This window comes from Ambystoma mexicanum, chromosome 4p (assembly GCF_040938575.1).
Source record: "Ambystoma mexicanum isolate Mex_15411 chromosome 4p, UKY_AmexF1_1, whole genome shotgun sequence".
Lineage (NCBI taxonomy): Eukaryota > Metazoa > Chordata > Amphibia > Caudata > Ambystomatidae > Ambystoma > Ambystoma mexicanum.
The window spans coordinates 308,776,990-308,793,484 of record NC_090927.1 but is presented as its reverse complement, the minus strand read 5'-3'; the positions used below and the strand labels follow the sequence as shown (position 1 = coordinate 308,793,484).

General features: G+C 47.7%; 1 protein-coding gene across 4 annotated transcripts in view; it reads right to left on the bottom strand.

The window, feature by feature from the left end:
* Positions 1-16,495, bottom strand: part of ATAD2B (ATPase family AAA domain containing 2B) — a 3,113,054-nt gene that overhangs the window by 2,990,285 nt on the left and 106,274 nt on the right. For all 4 annotated transcript variants that reach the window (XM_069605879.1, XM_069605877.1, XM_069605876.1 and 1 more), the window contains exon 2: positions 10,643-10,785. In XM_069605879.1, coding sequence (XP_069461980.1) covers positions 10,643-10,785 — 143 coding nt within the window. The remainder of the gene's footprint in view (positions 1-10,642; positions 10,786-16,495) is intronic.

Genomic DNA, 16,495 nt, shown 5'->3' with positions numbered 1-16,495 from the left:
ATACAAAAGTCTGCCCATGCCTCCGGGTTGCGCTTGATGGTGTAGTTAGTAAGCCAGTCAGGGCCAGGGGCTCTTGATGTGCATGCTTTATTGAGTTAACTCAAGATGTCGTCACGGTCAAACACCAAGTCCCAGCAATTAAGTGAGTCCCAATCGTCAGTATTCCCGTTCTTACTAAACATTTCGGTGTAATATGAAAACCAAGCAGCTTCTGAGATCTGAGTCGCCTGTAACGCATCCTGTGGTACAAACATATTGTTAATTTTCCTCCAATACTCTGAAGAGTTTTTGTTCTCCATTTTAGCCGTCATTAGCTCCGAGTCATTCTGGAGCAACACTGCATTGTGAGCCTTGCTCCAGTTTTTATACTTCTGTTTGGCGTGTTTTTTCATGGCAAGAAAGGCTTTGGTGTCAGATCGAGATATTTCTTCTCGCAACGCATTGTTTTACTCTGTTGGACCTCGAGATCATATTTATGTTTATGAACACATTTTCGCTGTTTAAGACCTTGTTTTCTGTAAATTGGATTAGCAGATGTTGGTATTCAGTCACACATGGCTCACGATTAAAGCGAGTTAATATTTGATTGACATCCTCGTCTTTAAGGTCTAGACTTATCCTACTGGATCCGAACAACACTGCATGCGGCCCCTTCGGTTGGACTGGCTGACTGAAGGAATTGAAACTCTGCTTCACCATGTCGTGGTCACTATGAGCCATTGTTATGACCTCTGGGCGGGTAGCTCTTGTATGAACGGATTCTGAAACAAGGATATAGTCAAGAATTGAACATTTGTCAAGTCTTCTCCAAGTTGGACGAGCTGGAATGTCTCCTGCCAAGTTTCCATTTAGCATGGACATCTTTTTAATTCCATTTCGAGACGCCACTGGTAAACAATCTGGTCTTGGGCACGAGTTCCCTTTTTTTAGTGTGCTTTTGGTTGCTAGTGTTCACGCAATCGATGTTAAAGTCACTACAAATTATCACGTCCATAGGACTAGATTCTTTAAGCAGGGCATCAACAATTGCAGTGACTTGATCTATAAAAGACGTGTTTCCAGCAGCAAAGTGGTTCCAGTATAAGTTGATTATATTTAAAGTATCAAAGTCACCCCTGACTTTTCTTAGCGAGCTCACCCTTGAGACTTGGATGCATGGTGAAATGTTGGTAGATTTCACTATCCTGAAGTCAGAGGATTTCCTTGCAGCAATTAGCAACCCAGCCATCAGTCTTCCTTTTAGTTGTTTTATCGCTGGGTTTAAGGCCAATTCAAAGTCTTGTAAGATCGGACAATCCGTTAGCCAGGTTTCTTGTAGACAAACCAAATCGAGGTTGTTAAGCCATGGTGTTTGAAAAGGATGGATAAATCCCCTGGTATTCCATGACCCTAGGTTGAGTAAAGTCGTATCTGCATCCACTTGGCATTATTTACCAGTTCTGTTTAAAGCTGACGCAATCCAACACCAGTCATTTTTGTTGTCTGAACACTTAGGATGAGATTGGGTATTACACATAGGTGCCGATAAGCCACCCAGGCCTTCAATAGTTATTTTTATTTGTTTACCAACCTGGGGTTTAAAAACTGTTTCTTCATTCCGTTTGATGCTATGCACGGATCCCGTCAAGGTTGTCTCATGTACAACATTTTGGTTGTTCACTTCCTCGTCCATTTTACATCCAATCATATTTGACAGCGCCCTGCTTTCATCAGGTTTAGTGCTTGGACCGACTCCAGAACAATTGTCAGGTACCTTGGAGATCCCAAGAGACATCGGTACGGGACCAGCTTCTAAAAGGATGTCAAATACGATTTTCGACTGCAAGTGTAGAATCACTTTGTCGTTTCTGCTCTCATCAGAAAATTCCACAATTCAAGTCTTCATAATCAATGGCCCTCAGGTTTGGGACGAGATGACACAACCGTAACACATTGTGACAGTTTAAAATTAAATCATCAGAATTGCCACTCGTTCCAATATGAGATTATGTAGGGCTTCTACTTTAGAGGGGCAACTTTCAACGACTTTGCCATTCTTTTGAGGCATGTGGTTACACTCCATGTCAGACCCATCTTTTTGGACTTTTGAAGAGACTTGATGGGTGAGCCCAGACTTCTGAACATTCTTAGAGTCACATTGAATGCCACACCATTGATACGATGTACGATAATTGGCAGCACAAGTGAGCTCTGGAGCTAAAGTTAAGAGTCTGGGTTCTATTATACGTGTTACTACACCTGAAGTAGCTAGCTGTTTCCATTTTTCGTCCATAGTTACAAAGGGAGAGCTAGCTCTTTCTTTTTCCGTTTCCCCTTGGGGCGGCCACTTGGATCAGCGTGCACAATCTTCGAAATGTAGATGTTTCAGTGACACACAGGACTTTCGCTGAGGCCGTCCCTGTAGAAACATCTTCCGGTGTGTCAACTGGTGATGCCAGTACGTTGGACTTGTGTGTTGCTACTACTTCCTCATCTTCATAAGTGGAGAGATTCATCAAGTCGATTGACCCTTCATTGATACAAATCGTTCCAACAGGCACATCCATTTCTGCAGCCTCATTACCAGCAAGACTTCAATTGAGTGGAGTGTTTTTTCATTCAAGTTTTTACTATTTACGGTTACATTAAATGTTTTCATGTTTCATAAGATTTTTCTTGAACTCTTTCCTCGTCTCATTTTTTTGGCTGGTTGGATTTTAGTTGTTTTTGTCAAGAGGCCACTTAAAGTGGGGGGTTAGAACATTTCTTGTTGAATGAACCAGAGGAGCCCTTAAATATGTCAAACAGCTCAGACTGGTTACTTCCAGCCTCAATTACAATGTCTGAGGTTCCAGTGTCTGAGGCCAGACAATCATTCAAACTAACTGGGGTTGATGCAATTTGTGGGCTTTGAAGGGCTAGATTTCCAATTGATAGACTGTTCGTTAGCGCCGCAGTAAATGAAACCGGAAGTGGAAGGGAGGTGGGTATTGGGGAACCCGGACTATGATTACGCAGTCCTAAATAGATGTGATCCTAGGTCAAATCTGTATGTTATGTATTCTTGTGCTAGCGCTGCCATATCAACTTCCCTACCTCTCCTGCTATCCCTTCTTACCCCTCTGTGGCTCCTCTGCTGCCTCCTTCCTTTGCCACCTTAGGCACCCCCTGTTGCTTCTCTGGCCACCCTGTTGCCTGCCTCCCTCTGCCACCCCTCTGGCACTCTTCTCCATCTCAGACGACCCTGCCTTCTCTTCTTTCACCCTCTGCCCATCCTTTGGCACCTGCAACACTTCCGCATGGTATACCTCTGCCCTGTACCCCTCCCCGGAAGTCCTTCAAATGTGGCCACCAGCTCCACATCGCTACTCTCAATTCTCGTTCAGCTTTCAAACACTCCTCTGTCATCTGTAGTCTCCTGGAAGACCTTGATTTGAATGTACTCGTTTCACCGAGACTTGGTTCATGGCCAGCTCTGTCACGAGTTTCTACACTCTCCTTCCCGATGGCTACAAGATTCTCTCCGAACCCAGAACCAGCCATCCCGGTGGGGGTGGAGGCCTCGATTTTCCTGGAGTGGATCCCTGCTTCTATCATTCCAATGCAGAACTACTACTCCTTTGAATGCCTGGTCTGCAGGCGCTCTAGCTCTCCTGGCCTCTCACTGTGGCCACTAGGTACAGGCCAACTGGTCAGGTCACCCTCTTCTTCTCTGAGTGGACTGACCTCTACTTCTCAACTTCTCCTTGGAGACCTGAACATCCACCTGGATGCTACCAGCCCTTCTTCAGGACTCTTTCGCAACCTCTGCAATTCACCCTCTCGCTATTCTTCCCTCTGGCCCAACGCACTCTGCAGGGCACACCCTGGATGTTCTGATCTCCTCAGACCTCCCCTTCTCTAACCCTCTCACCACTCCTTTCTCTTGAGTGATCACTTTCTCCCCATCTTTTTCTTCCCCGCAGGTCAAGCCGACTCCAGCACAGCCACCTACCTTCTCGGTCATCTGACCCCTGAAGCGTGTGTTGCTGCTACTTTCGCTCCTCCTCCTGCACCTTTGGCTGACTCACACCCAGACACAGCCCTCTCTAACCTTCATTTCTCCATCTCTAACCCTCTGGATGTCCTTGCCCCTGTCATGAAGATCTGCTTGAAGCCCAAATCCAAGTGCAAATCTTGGTACAATTTTCCGACCTCGCCGCCCTTAAAAACTACTTTAGGGTGGTGGAGAGGAAGTGGAGGGCATTGGGCGCACCGCTTGACAAAATGGCCTGCCGCCTGCCCCAAAGGCAGTACAGACGCTCTGTCTTCTCAAGAAGAGAGCCTACATCCAAGCCCCCATCTGTGTGGCATCTAACAACTCGGACAAACTTTTCAAAATCTGCAAGGAGCTGGTCAATCCTGCTGCAGTCTCTACCTCTCCTGTTCCCTCCCAAGCCCTCTTCACGGCCTTGGCCTCATTTCACTACTAAAACTTAGGACATCCTGTCCTCCCCTCTCTTCTACCTCCTCTTCCTCTTCCTCTTCCTCTTCCTACTATTCCTCCTCCTCCACCATTCCGGGCCCATCGGAGGCCGTCTCTCCTCCTCCTCCTTTCTCCTGTTCACCCCCGACAATGTTTCTAGACAAGTCTGATCTAGGAAAGTCTTGTCAAAGCAGGTGCTACCCTGCTCACCCAGAACCATCAAGGACCACATCGACACCCTGGCTCCAGCCTTGGCCGATTTCTGCAATCACTCCTTTGCCACTGGACCTTTCCCCTCCCCCACTCTCTTGAAGCCCTCGGCCGATCCTTCCTCTCTGGCCAACTTTCACCAGATCTCCATCACTCCTTTCCTCGGAAAACTCTTGGAAAAGCTGGCCATCTCCTAGCTTAAGCTACATACTGAATTCTGTTGGTTCCCTCCATGACCACCATTATGGCTTCAGAGCTACCAGAAGCACAGAAGCTGCTTGCCCGAATACCCGTGAAGACTTGCTCTCCAATCTCGACTCTAATTTCCCTTCTGTCCTCATTCTGTTCGATCTATCCTCTGAGCAGGATGGCATGGTTGAGTGTGTCAAAAGCAATCGCCTCCGCGACAACCTTGGTATTACTGATCAGGCCCTTGTCTGGTTGACCTCCTTTCTCACAGACCGGCCCTCTCAGGTCAAACTGTGGTCTTTCCTCTCTTTTCCCTTCTTCCCTCTTCTCTCTCCCCTGTCATACCTGGGGAGGTCACTAGACAAGTCTGGACTATGAAAGCCTCCTCTAAACAGGTGGACAACTGTCGCTCCAAAATCATCAACGACAACACCGACTCTCTCTCGCCCCAGTCTTGGCAAACCTCTGCAACCTCTCCTTCGCCACTGCAGTTTTCCCGACAGCTCATAAACACTCCCTTGTGCACCCTTTCCTCAAAAAACCTTCTGCAGACCCTTTCATCCAGCAAACTGTCACCTGATCTCCATCACTCCTTTCCTGTGCAAACTCCTGGAGAAGTTGGCTATTTCTCAGTTTACCCACCACACTGAATCTGTTGGTTGCTTCTGTGATCACTGATCTGGCTTTAGAGCATCCAGAGGCACGGAAACGGCTCTTCTGAAAACCTGTGAAGATCTGCCCTACAATCTTGATTCCAACTCTCCCTCTGTCCTGATTCTACTCTACCTCTCCTCTGCCTTCGATACAGTGAACCACAACACCCTGATCGCACATCTCCGTGATACCCTGGGCATCACTGATCAGGCCCTGGCATAGCTAACCACCTTTCTCTCCAACCGCCCAACCCAGGTGGAACTGGGGTCCTTCCTCTCCCCCATCACTCTCTCTATGTGCGGTGTCCCCCAGGGATCTAACCTATCCCCTGGTTTTTCAAAGGCTACATGGCCCCCCTGGCCCGTATGATAGCCACCTTCACCTTTGTGTTACGTGGATGACACGCAGCTCTCCTTCAGGCTACCCTCGGCCTCTGCCTCTCCTTCAGGTTACCATCTGCCTCTGCCTCTTCCTCAGCCATACCCGACTGTCTGCAATTCAGTTGTGGTGTGCTGCAAACAACCTCTGCCAGTAAGACAGATGGTCCTCACAGGGACCCCTGCTCCCGCCTTCTCGCCTTCTCTCTTTCTCTCTGGCCGGCCGGCCGGCCGCCCGCCCTTGGCCCTGCACCTCCACCTACCGAGGCAAAAAACCTGGGGGTCATCTTCGACTGCACTTTCTCCTTTTCGTCTCACATCGCGGACATCTCTAAAAAGTCACAATATTAACTGCACCTTCTCGAGGTATTCTACCTTTTTCACACCTTCCCCCAGAGGCTCACCGTTTCCAGAGTCCTGGTCCTCTCTAGGCGGGACTACTGCAACAGCCTCTTTCTCAACCAGCCCTCTTCTAACCACCTCAAGACTTTCCTCTTCACCTCCTCCTCCTCCTCCTCCTCCTCCTCCTCCTCCTCCTCCTCCTCCTCCTCATCTCTCCCCTGCTAACCACCTCTTTCTGCTCTCTCGCTCTCCCGACTCAACTTCTGCTCAGTTTCGTTGACTGGCTGCCTGATGTACCTTCAAATCCTCACAGGTCCCACGTTTTCCTCCCCTGTCTGCTGCACTGATCCCTGGGCCTTGCACTTGCCTTGCACTATTGCACTTCAGTCACGACCCATGAGTGGTATCTCTCTACACTTAACCCATGTTGTGACGGACTGGGGGCACTTTGTCCCTATAGCCCCCACCCCCAACCCACACACTTCCTTTTCTGTTCACCTGCATAATCTGAATGTACCATGCCTAGTAAGGTTGTTTGTCTGGTCTTCCCTCTGTCTTCCCCCCCCATTCATGGTTGCGCTTTGAAACACTTGTGTATAAGTGCATAGTAAATAAACAATCTTCAATCTCTCTCTACATGTGATGTTCCCCAGCGGTCTAACCTCTCTCCGCCGCTCTTCGACTACTACCTGGCACCTCTTGCCCACTGCATCGCTACTTTCTGCTCCAATTTTCAATGTTATGCGGATGACACTCGGCACTCCTTTAGGCTCTCCTCAGCCACCTCTGCTTCCTCTCTCATACCAGGCTGTCTAGCCAAAACTCAGGAATGGTGTGCCACCAATGATCGCTGCTTTAATGCCAGCAAGACTAAGATCCTCCTCATTCGGACACCCGCCCCCTCCTTCGCGCTCTCTCTGGCCGCCCACTCTGGGCCCTCTGACTGCTCCTGCCTGTGAGGTTAAGAACCTTGGTGCCATCTTCGACTGCACCCTCTCCTCCTATCTCTGACGTCTCTAAGAAGTCCAACTATCAGCTGGACCTCCTTTGCGTTATTCTTCCTTTTCTCACTTTCCCCCAGATGCTCATTGTCTCCCGAGCTGTGGTCCTCTCTAGGATGGACTATTGAAACATCCTTTGTAAATCTTCCTGCCTCTACTCTTTGACCTTTACAACTTATCCAGAACAGCGCTGCGAGACTTGTCCTTGGCCTCAAGCCCAGGAATCGTATCTCTCCAACTCTGAAATCTCTTCACTGGCTCCCCGTGGTTGCAAGGATCAACTTCAAGACCATCGGCATCGTCCACAAGACTTTCTGGGGCCTGGGACCACTATCCCCAACTTTCTCTTCCAAAACATCTTCCTTCTCCAGCTTTCCGCTCAGCCCCCTCCAACTCTCTGCTAGTCAGATGCTTCTCCAAGCAGAGAGTTGGGGGCAGATCTATCTCCTCAGCTGGGGCCTCTCTCTGAAACAGCCAGCCTGCCTCTCTCAAACTTGAGCAGAACCACCTACGGTTCCAGAAGCAAGAGACCTTTCCTTCTGCTTCCGCTTTCTCTCTTCCTCTCCCCTGCTGATGCATCCGACTGCTCGGGGCACTGATCACCCTCTGAACCCGGGCACAGGCTCCTTAAAGTCCAGTTGCCCTTGCACTGCCTCCGGGCTCTCCAGCACTTAAGGGTCTGTATCTGCAACCCTACAGTCCCTTCTCTATGCACTTATGAGCCACCCGCTGGCTGCACATGAGTTAACTGCACTTCCCCCCTGGCACTGACCCCCCTTCCCCCCTTCCCTCTTCCCTCTTCCCCACACTTACGCAATCTGAATGACACAAGGCCTAGTAAAATCGTTGTTTTGTCCTCCCTTTATTTCTCCCTCCTTGTCTTGTCGCGCCTAGAAACACTTGTGTACAGCCGCGTTACAAATGCTATATCATGGATACAAAGTCCCATAGGGTGAAGGTAAATTTTGCAAGGGCACATGTTGAGTTGGCAGACTTGAGAGCCATGCTCCCAGCAGAAAAGACTTTCCTTGACCAGGCGTCTATACGCTTATCATACCGATCTCGTGGAATGGTCAGATAAACAGCTTGCTTGGAGGTAGTGGTTACTGCGATCAGCACTAGGCGTTCTGGGGTAGGATGCTTAGACAAATAGTTGGGGTCACGACTCAACGGCCTATATTTTTTTGTCAAATTTGTATTGACTGCCGGACTTGATTCTGGTGCTTCCAAGTTTGCACTTGCTATGTTTTGTGGAGCGACATGAAAAAGGTAGGATTGGATCCGTTTGAGGACCTTTGTCCAGAATATCTGTGAGGTCATCCTGTTCGAATGGGAGGGCAGGCCTGCTCCATCCCAGAAAATCAGTCACCATGGTCATTAACTGCCTGTAAGAGGCATCTGCATGATCATCTGGGTCTTGCTGCCAAAATACAATTCTGGAGAGGTGTAAATTATTACACAGGTCCTGCAACCTAGATTCCTCCGATACTATCGGGAACATTAGGTGTGCCATTTCTAATCTAAAAAGGTGGATCATTGTCTGAAGGTTCATCGTCTTCATAAATCGACATGAGAGATTTAAAAAAAAATCCCTTCTTGGCAATGGTGCAAAGGATTTTTGAATGTTTGGTAAAGGGGTCAATGGCTTCGATGGTTTTGAGCCAGATGCCAATTGAGTCGTCACCAAACTTGATTTTGGTGTAGATGTCTTCGACGAAGACATCTTGGATGCGTTGATGGCACCAATTGTGTTGATGGCTTCAACGTCGACTTGTCCGTAGACTTTGTCTGTGATGAACTTCACTGACTCGACAGAGTCTTCGATTACTTTCCATCATGTCGAGGCCTCGGCTGCTCTCGATGAGAATCTGTCCTTCGTCCCGGGCTTGAGGGCGCGCAGGATTTGGCTGGAGTCCGAGGGATTCTGACTCTGGAAAATGTTAAGCATTTTCTGCCTGAATAATTCCCATTGAGATGGAGAAGAGGCTTTAGTATGGCAAGATATACTCCTCTCTGGAGAGGAGTTGGACAAGGAAGATGAAGTAGGCGATTTATGATGCCTTTTCTTTGATTTCCTGGACAACGAGCCGTGGGGAGACCCACTCCGTGACCTAGACCTTTTCGTTTTCTTCCAACAAGGTGAGCTGTCTCTCGCTTTGTCAGAGGAATGTTTTTTCAACAGGCTAGCGGAAGGGGATTTTTGGGTGAGTCTACCTACCACCAATTTCCCTTTACACTCCTTCAGAGATTTTCCGGTCATCGATTGACACTTCTGACAGGTTGAGGTCTTGTGCTCCACACCAAGGCACCACAAGTACACCTGATGTAGGTCCGTCAGCAATATATTAGCGCTGCAGTCTTGGAATTTTTTTTAAACCCGGTCTTCAAGGTTGTCGGAGCCGAAGACTAAGACATTTTTTACAATTTCGTGTTAATAATATGAAGCATGCCGTAGTTCACGAAGTGAAAGCTTACTTGGAAAAACAGAACTGAAGCCAGCAGGCGCTGTGTGTTCCATATATACCCTCGATGACATCCTCGAGACGGAGGCCCTCAAGTGACATCGAGTCGACCACATCGACTCACAGCACCCTATGCCGTGAAAAGAAATCTGAAGGAGATATAGATGAGGAATACGTGGGAGGACAGAATGCATTCGAAACAAGATTTGGGATGCCAAAACACCTTGTGTTTCAGTGCACAAGTGCAGAGAAGAAAGGGATAAGTGGTGTGGCATACATCAATAATAGTCGGCTTCATGGCATTGTTGTAAAAGAGGTCTTTTTTCCACAGTACTGTTTTGCTATATCAACTGACGGCCTTTTCTCTCCATTATTCGGTTAGCAAATAGCTGGTATTTCCTTTTTCTGATTAATTTATTTAATTTTTATAATGCACCACATGCCCGTAGGCATCAGATTAAGTAAAGTATCTATGCCTGTCTGTTTATTCTCTTCCTACAATTCCTTTCTTCTCTCCAATTTCACAGGCCTTAGTTTATGTGTTTACTGTGACATCCAGAGTTTCACTGTTAGGAAAGTATGTAAATATATATTTTGGATTAACAGAAACAACCAAAAATTTCAAATGGTCAATGTTATTTGAATATTTTAACAAAGTTTGTTTGTCACAATGTATCCCCATGTGTTCCTTCAGTGTTCTGCGGGGTGCTTTTATGTCCAACATACTCTTTTCTACAATACAGCCTGAGTGAAAGTAGAAGCAAGGCATAAAGCCTATCAGCAGCAGCACATATTCTAACAAAAGACCCCCAAAAGAGCTACCAAATGCAGAGTAAAAGTGGTAGTGGAGCAGTAAGAAAGGATGCTTACAACAACATTCCTTAAAAGCAAGAATGGTAGAAGTGTGTATAAAAAACACAAAACTGAGAAATCTGTGCAATGTGCCAAAAACGCAAATCTGACCTTGTACGTCTGGTTGAGATGCCCCAGTCCTCCAGCTGCCCCATGTCACGTGGCTTTGTACTTCTGCCGTCATGTTTGCACATACGTTTGGCTGGAGGAGACAGCGGACTGTCACTTAAACTAACATCACTGCTTACGTCCTTCTGTAAAATAAAAGGAAACTCAGTTAACTATCTAGACAGCAAGCTACCAGTACACATCACAAGATAAAACACTTCTGTAACTGCAAGATATGCATATTTGGGAACGCTGTCCTAATTTAGCGTAAATTACGAAAAGGACTCGGTTTATAGAATATATTCATGCCATGAATACTTTTTCTCAATTATATTTTAAAGTGACATTTAGAAACATTGCGCTTTGTTTTGCCTAAAACGTCTGTCATTGACACGTGACTATTGTCCAAAACGATATCCCCACTACATCGCTGTTACAGCTGCTTTATTTATTTTCAAATTTCTTTATTGGCATTTGTAATGAGTACAACAGCAGTTTGGCATTGGATGCCAACTGCAGGATAGTATAGCTTGAGTGAGAAATAAACGATAAACCAACATTAACATAAACAAACAATAATAGTGACTGTCTCGTGGGGATTGATGAACAGTTCAGAGTGAGAGAGTCCTTGGGGGGTGGGGTGTAAAGGGGGTGGGAGGGGAAAGGATTATGGGAGTGGGGGTTTAGTTCTGAATCAGGCAGCAGCTTGTTCAAGTGTCCTTGGGTTAGCAAGTTCCATGATAAGTCCTTCAGGGAGGCTTATCATTGGAAGGGTGGAACATGGCCCACGTCAGGGCTTTCCAAACGTCTAGTAACTGACTCGCATCTTCAGGGGATTTAGCGACGTTGTCCTCCCAAGCCAAAGTTTCTGCCTCCACCCAGCGCTCCAACTCTCCATACCATGCTTGGAATCGTGGGCCACCTGGTCATTTCCATGCCATTGCAATGGTCCTCTTGGTTAGGATGCACGCCATGTCCATAAGTTTCAGTGTGTTTGATTTTGGCGAGTCTAGGGTAAATTCCCAGGAGGCATTCACTGGGGGTCCATTCGTATCTGGACATGCCTGCCTGCCTGCAGGTTTGCTCCACCTTGGCCCAAAGCCGCCGGACCCTGGTGCATTTCCAGAACATGAGTAAGAGATCTGCTTTTTCTCTGCAGCACCAGGGGCAGTTATGGTGCGATTGTTGTTACAGCTGCTCAAGACCAGGCCTATCGTCTTGGCAGAGTTATCGTGTCATTCAACATGGGAAGAAGAACCTGTACATACATGCTCTGTCCATAAAACACACAACTTCGCTTTTCTCTGGCATATAAGTGCTATGGTGAAGCTCAAAGCCCAGACAATGGTTCAACTAAAGGTTCGAATGCTTGGTGGAAAGAGGAAGGGATAAGAAGAGCCAGTAGAGCTAGTTTCGATCCTCGTGACCAATACGCTCTTTTATTGCGCCATTTAACATCAGCATTTCAGGCTATTTTTAACTCCAATAATTATAAATATTCATAAGTGGCTATTACAATTACGAAGATTAAACTCATCACGGATGCACCTCTTACTTGTTTAGTACATGCAAGCTGAACCAGTTAATGGACCAAAGTCAAATAGCATGGTGCAATAGGTAAAGTGTGGCGCGCATATGTGGGCACCACGCTGGCCTATCGGAAATGAAATTGATATTTAATGGAAATGAAGGCTGACATTGCCCCCTTTTCTCCCAATCCGATTCAATGTACATTACGCTGTTGCAACACTTCTCAGAAGTGCTAGCCGCTCACACTTCTCACGAACGTTTCGCTCAGCAGGGTGCTGTATTTGAGGGAGTCCGTACTAGCAATTCTAAGGAGGGTTGACAAACCTTTTATGGCCAGCACTAACAACCCAACAGAGCTATAACAACACTTTCTATGATAGACTACCAGACTTCACCCCCGAGCTGCTAGATCTGAATAGGACAGTAATGGCACTCACATCTTGGCTGCTATATTACCAGGTATGAGAGTCACACTAAGTGAGACTAGGCCACAGGGCGAGATCTCCATCCCAATAAGTGAAACTTTGCAATGGGTTGAGGCGAACACATTGCAACTTTACTGTCTTGCTCACTTGTCTTACTGGATGCAAGAAATGCACCAACTTAGTAAAACTGTACAGACAGTTGTAAGCATTGTTCCAAATTAGGAGTGCTCTACTTTGTGGGATGTTTCAACCCACTAGGCTCTGCCCTGCGACATCCCTGTGTGCTGGTGGCACCAGAATCAGCAAAATGGCCGCAAAAGCCCTATGCGTGCCAAAACCTATGAAAATTGCGCTTTGAAACTGGAAAAGATGGCTGCCAAATCTACTTTGCCTGTTGTCAGTAGTGGAAAGGAGATCTCACTGCTGGAACATGTTACTGGGCTGCCTACCAAGGAAAAAGGAACACTGCAGGAAAGGCAGTGTTTTATTGAAGGAAACCCAGAAATTGTTCTTAAATCCCTTTTCTTGATTGCTGAAAATACAAAATACCGGACCAAAACACCACAAAACATCCAATATCTTTGCTGGGTGTTACCCGCCACTTCATTTAAGGAATCATTATGAACACACAATGTCAAGGAAAAGCAGAATCTATCATCAAAATATCCACAGTAAAAAGTGTGCTTGCCTGTGAAAATCTTCAAAACAAAAAGTTGGGGGAGTGTCCCAAACACAGCAGTGGGACGGGACAACAATATATCAATAACAGTAAGGTCCAAACTGCTGGTTAAATGATTCAACAGAATGCATTTAGAATGGATTTAGATATACAGTGTACCATATAATGATATCACTAGAAAAACACATTTGATGGCTGTGTTAGACTTTAAAAGCAATCAAGACAATACTGAAAAAGTAAAAAAGGAAAAAACATTTATTTTAACCCTTTAAGTGCCATGGGTATTTCCCCCCAGTGCCAGGGCCTTTTCTGGTGATTTCGGTATGTGGCCATTCAATGCCTTGTAACATTTTTGTTACATGAGATATCTTGGTCAAATTTGGCTCCTTTTTTTCCCCCCCCCATGTAGGCGGTCGTAACGCCACCCAGGAATCCTAAGTTGCTGTAGGGGGGATGAGAGACAATAAGCAAAAAGGGCGAAAATGTTGGGTTTTTTAAAAAAATGCCAATAAAATGATGTACAAAGAAGCCTGTGGTTTTTTCCTTGAAAGAGCTAGGAACAAATGGTTTGCTGTGCCGAATTCCCCAATTTCCTGGCTTTCAAGAACAGGTTGAGTGGAAACGAAAACAAATTATTTTGATGTGGTTATCAACTGTTTTGAGAGGTAGGCGATTTTGGCCATTTTTGTCAATTGGACATACATGGACGGAATGGAAGAAAAGGGTAGGAAAGCCGAATTGGAGGACAGAAAGGCATATATTTCTGAAAAGTAGACAAAATTCCAAGTTCAGGAAGGGTGGATTTGCGTAGATCAGGCAAACACTACGTAGGGGAAAATGCCATCGATTGGGGGAAAAGCGGGAAAATGACAGAAAAAAAAGGTATGTGTTGGACATGGTTGGCTTGGTACGCCAATGGCTTCTATGAATTTTGAGAAAAGCAATGCTCTGCTACATTCCCCAGACTCTTGCAGTTAGGAAAGCACACATTTTCTGTAGTGTTTTACAAAACAAGCAATACCACAAGCCAAACACTGAGCCATGGTACACAGGGGTTTTACGCTCACGGCCTGAACAGACGCACTTTGCATGTGTAAATCGGGAAAACCAATGTTGTGAGGAACGGCAAGCACACATTTTTTGAAAGAGCACAGGCAGACCTTTTCAAGGGTAGGTGACATGTGCAGGTTACAAAAGTGTATGGTGCCTAAAACAGCGACTAAATGTAGGTCACATTTGGCAAATGAAAGGGTTGTGTGACAAAGGGCACCAGCAAATGGGTCAAAACGTTATGAAAACCACACAAACAAAAAACGTTATACCTTCCCGCATTCCCACAGGTGTACCGATGAAAACGGTACCTCCCATGTGTGGGTGCACCTACCTGGGCGCCAAGGGGAAAGCCTAAAACACAGGTAACCCAAAGTCTGTTTCCACACCTGAATTTGACACTTTCTCCAGACAAACGCAACATACAGATATGGGCCTCGGGTGTCCAAGCCACCAAGGAAAACAGGGAACCCCATGCATTTCCCAAAAGAGGACACCAGTGGGAATCCACACATGGCCAAATTGGAGGGGAAGCCCATCTCATTTAGCCCTCCCCAGGGGCAGATAATGGGGGGGCTGTCCTGCACTCCTCCCTGGGCTCAGGCGTCCGTTCCTAGGTCCCAGGGAGGGCTGCATGACATGGCACCCACTCCATTGAGGCTGGGGGGGGTATGGGGGTTAACGCCCCATTCCATTAGAAAATTCCCATACCCTCTGGGGTGCCCCACAGCCCCCCCTAAAAAGCGTTCCACCATTTTCCATTTTTTTTCTTGGTTTACAAAACTTGCCTTGGTGCAGAGGGGCACATTAGTGTGCCAATCTGGCCCCGGGTGCCCAAACCTTACTGCCCCACCCACTGGGGGGCCTGTCCCACAATTTTTGGGGGCCCTCTCCCCCCACACCCCAAATGGGTGGCAGGGGCACCTCATGCAGGTCTCCCAGGGCCTTCTACAAACGGCTGCGTGAGGTACACACCCCTCCATTTGGGGTGGGGGGGGAGAGGGCCCCCAAAAATTGTGGGACAGGCCCCCCAGTGGATGGAGCAGTAAGGTTTGGGGACCCCGGGGGGGGGCGTGGCTACGAGGGCCATGTAGGAGGACGTGATCTGGAGGAGCTCCCGAGATCCTGTAATGATCCGGGCAAAAAAGTGCGTGATGATGGGCCGACGACCGCTGAAAATACACATGTCGGTGTGTGAATGATTGGGCCACGCGTGGTGAACTTCTGGATGGTGCAGGAGGAACGGCGGCAGAGATCGGTGCGGAAAAGATAGGGAGCGCCGGAGAAGGAAAGACGACACAAGATGGCCGACCAATGTCCGGAACAAAGGAAGAAGCAGGCCGCACGGTGACCTAGCGAAAGGGGCGTACTGAGTGCACATTTGTCACTGGTGCAAAATACAGGTCCTCTGGGTCATGTCGAATAGAACGGTGAGGCCGAAGGCGAAACAGCCCACCTTAGACGACTTTGCTAAGACGTCCCCGGGTCAAGACAATACCAAGAGCAGGGACAAGCCGCCTGCAAGCGGCATGACGACTTCGGGCGCTAACCAAGAAGTACTAGCTGCGATTGCGGACCTAAGGGCGGCCTGGGAATCTAAACTCGAACTAGCCGTCACTGAACTGAAAACGGCACTGGACCTCAAGGTCGGAGAGGTGCAGGAGGACGTTAATCTACTCCGACAGGATGTCAGGGCCCTGGCTGAGCGCACGGAGTCCCTTGAGAAGGAAGTTAGCCCGAATACTGCGGATTGCGCCTCCCATAAGGCTGAATTGCATGCCCTGATACAAAGAGTGGGCAACTTGGAGAGCAGAGCAGAGGAGGCGGAAGGACGAGCCCGACGGAACAACATCCGTATCGTGGGCCTGCCGGAGGGATTGGAGGGCCACGATCCCATGGAATTCATTGAATCCATGCTTCTGCAAGAGATACCCGGAGGAGCCCTATCCGAAGGATTTGCAGTGGAAAGGGCACATAGAGCTCTAACAAGGAGGCCGCCGCCGGGGAACCCGCCTAGGCCGGTGATAGCCAAATTTCTTAACTACCGAGATCGGGAGAGGATATTGGAACACTTTCGTAAGGGAGGAACGATCACACGAGGAGCGGCAAACATCACGGCCTACCCGGACTACACCCTGTCTGTGCAGCGTAGCCGCATGAACTTTGGGACAG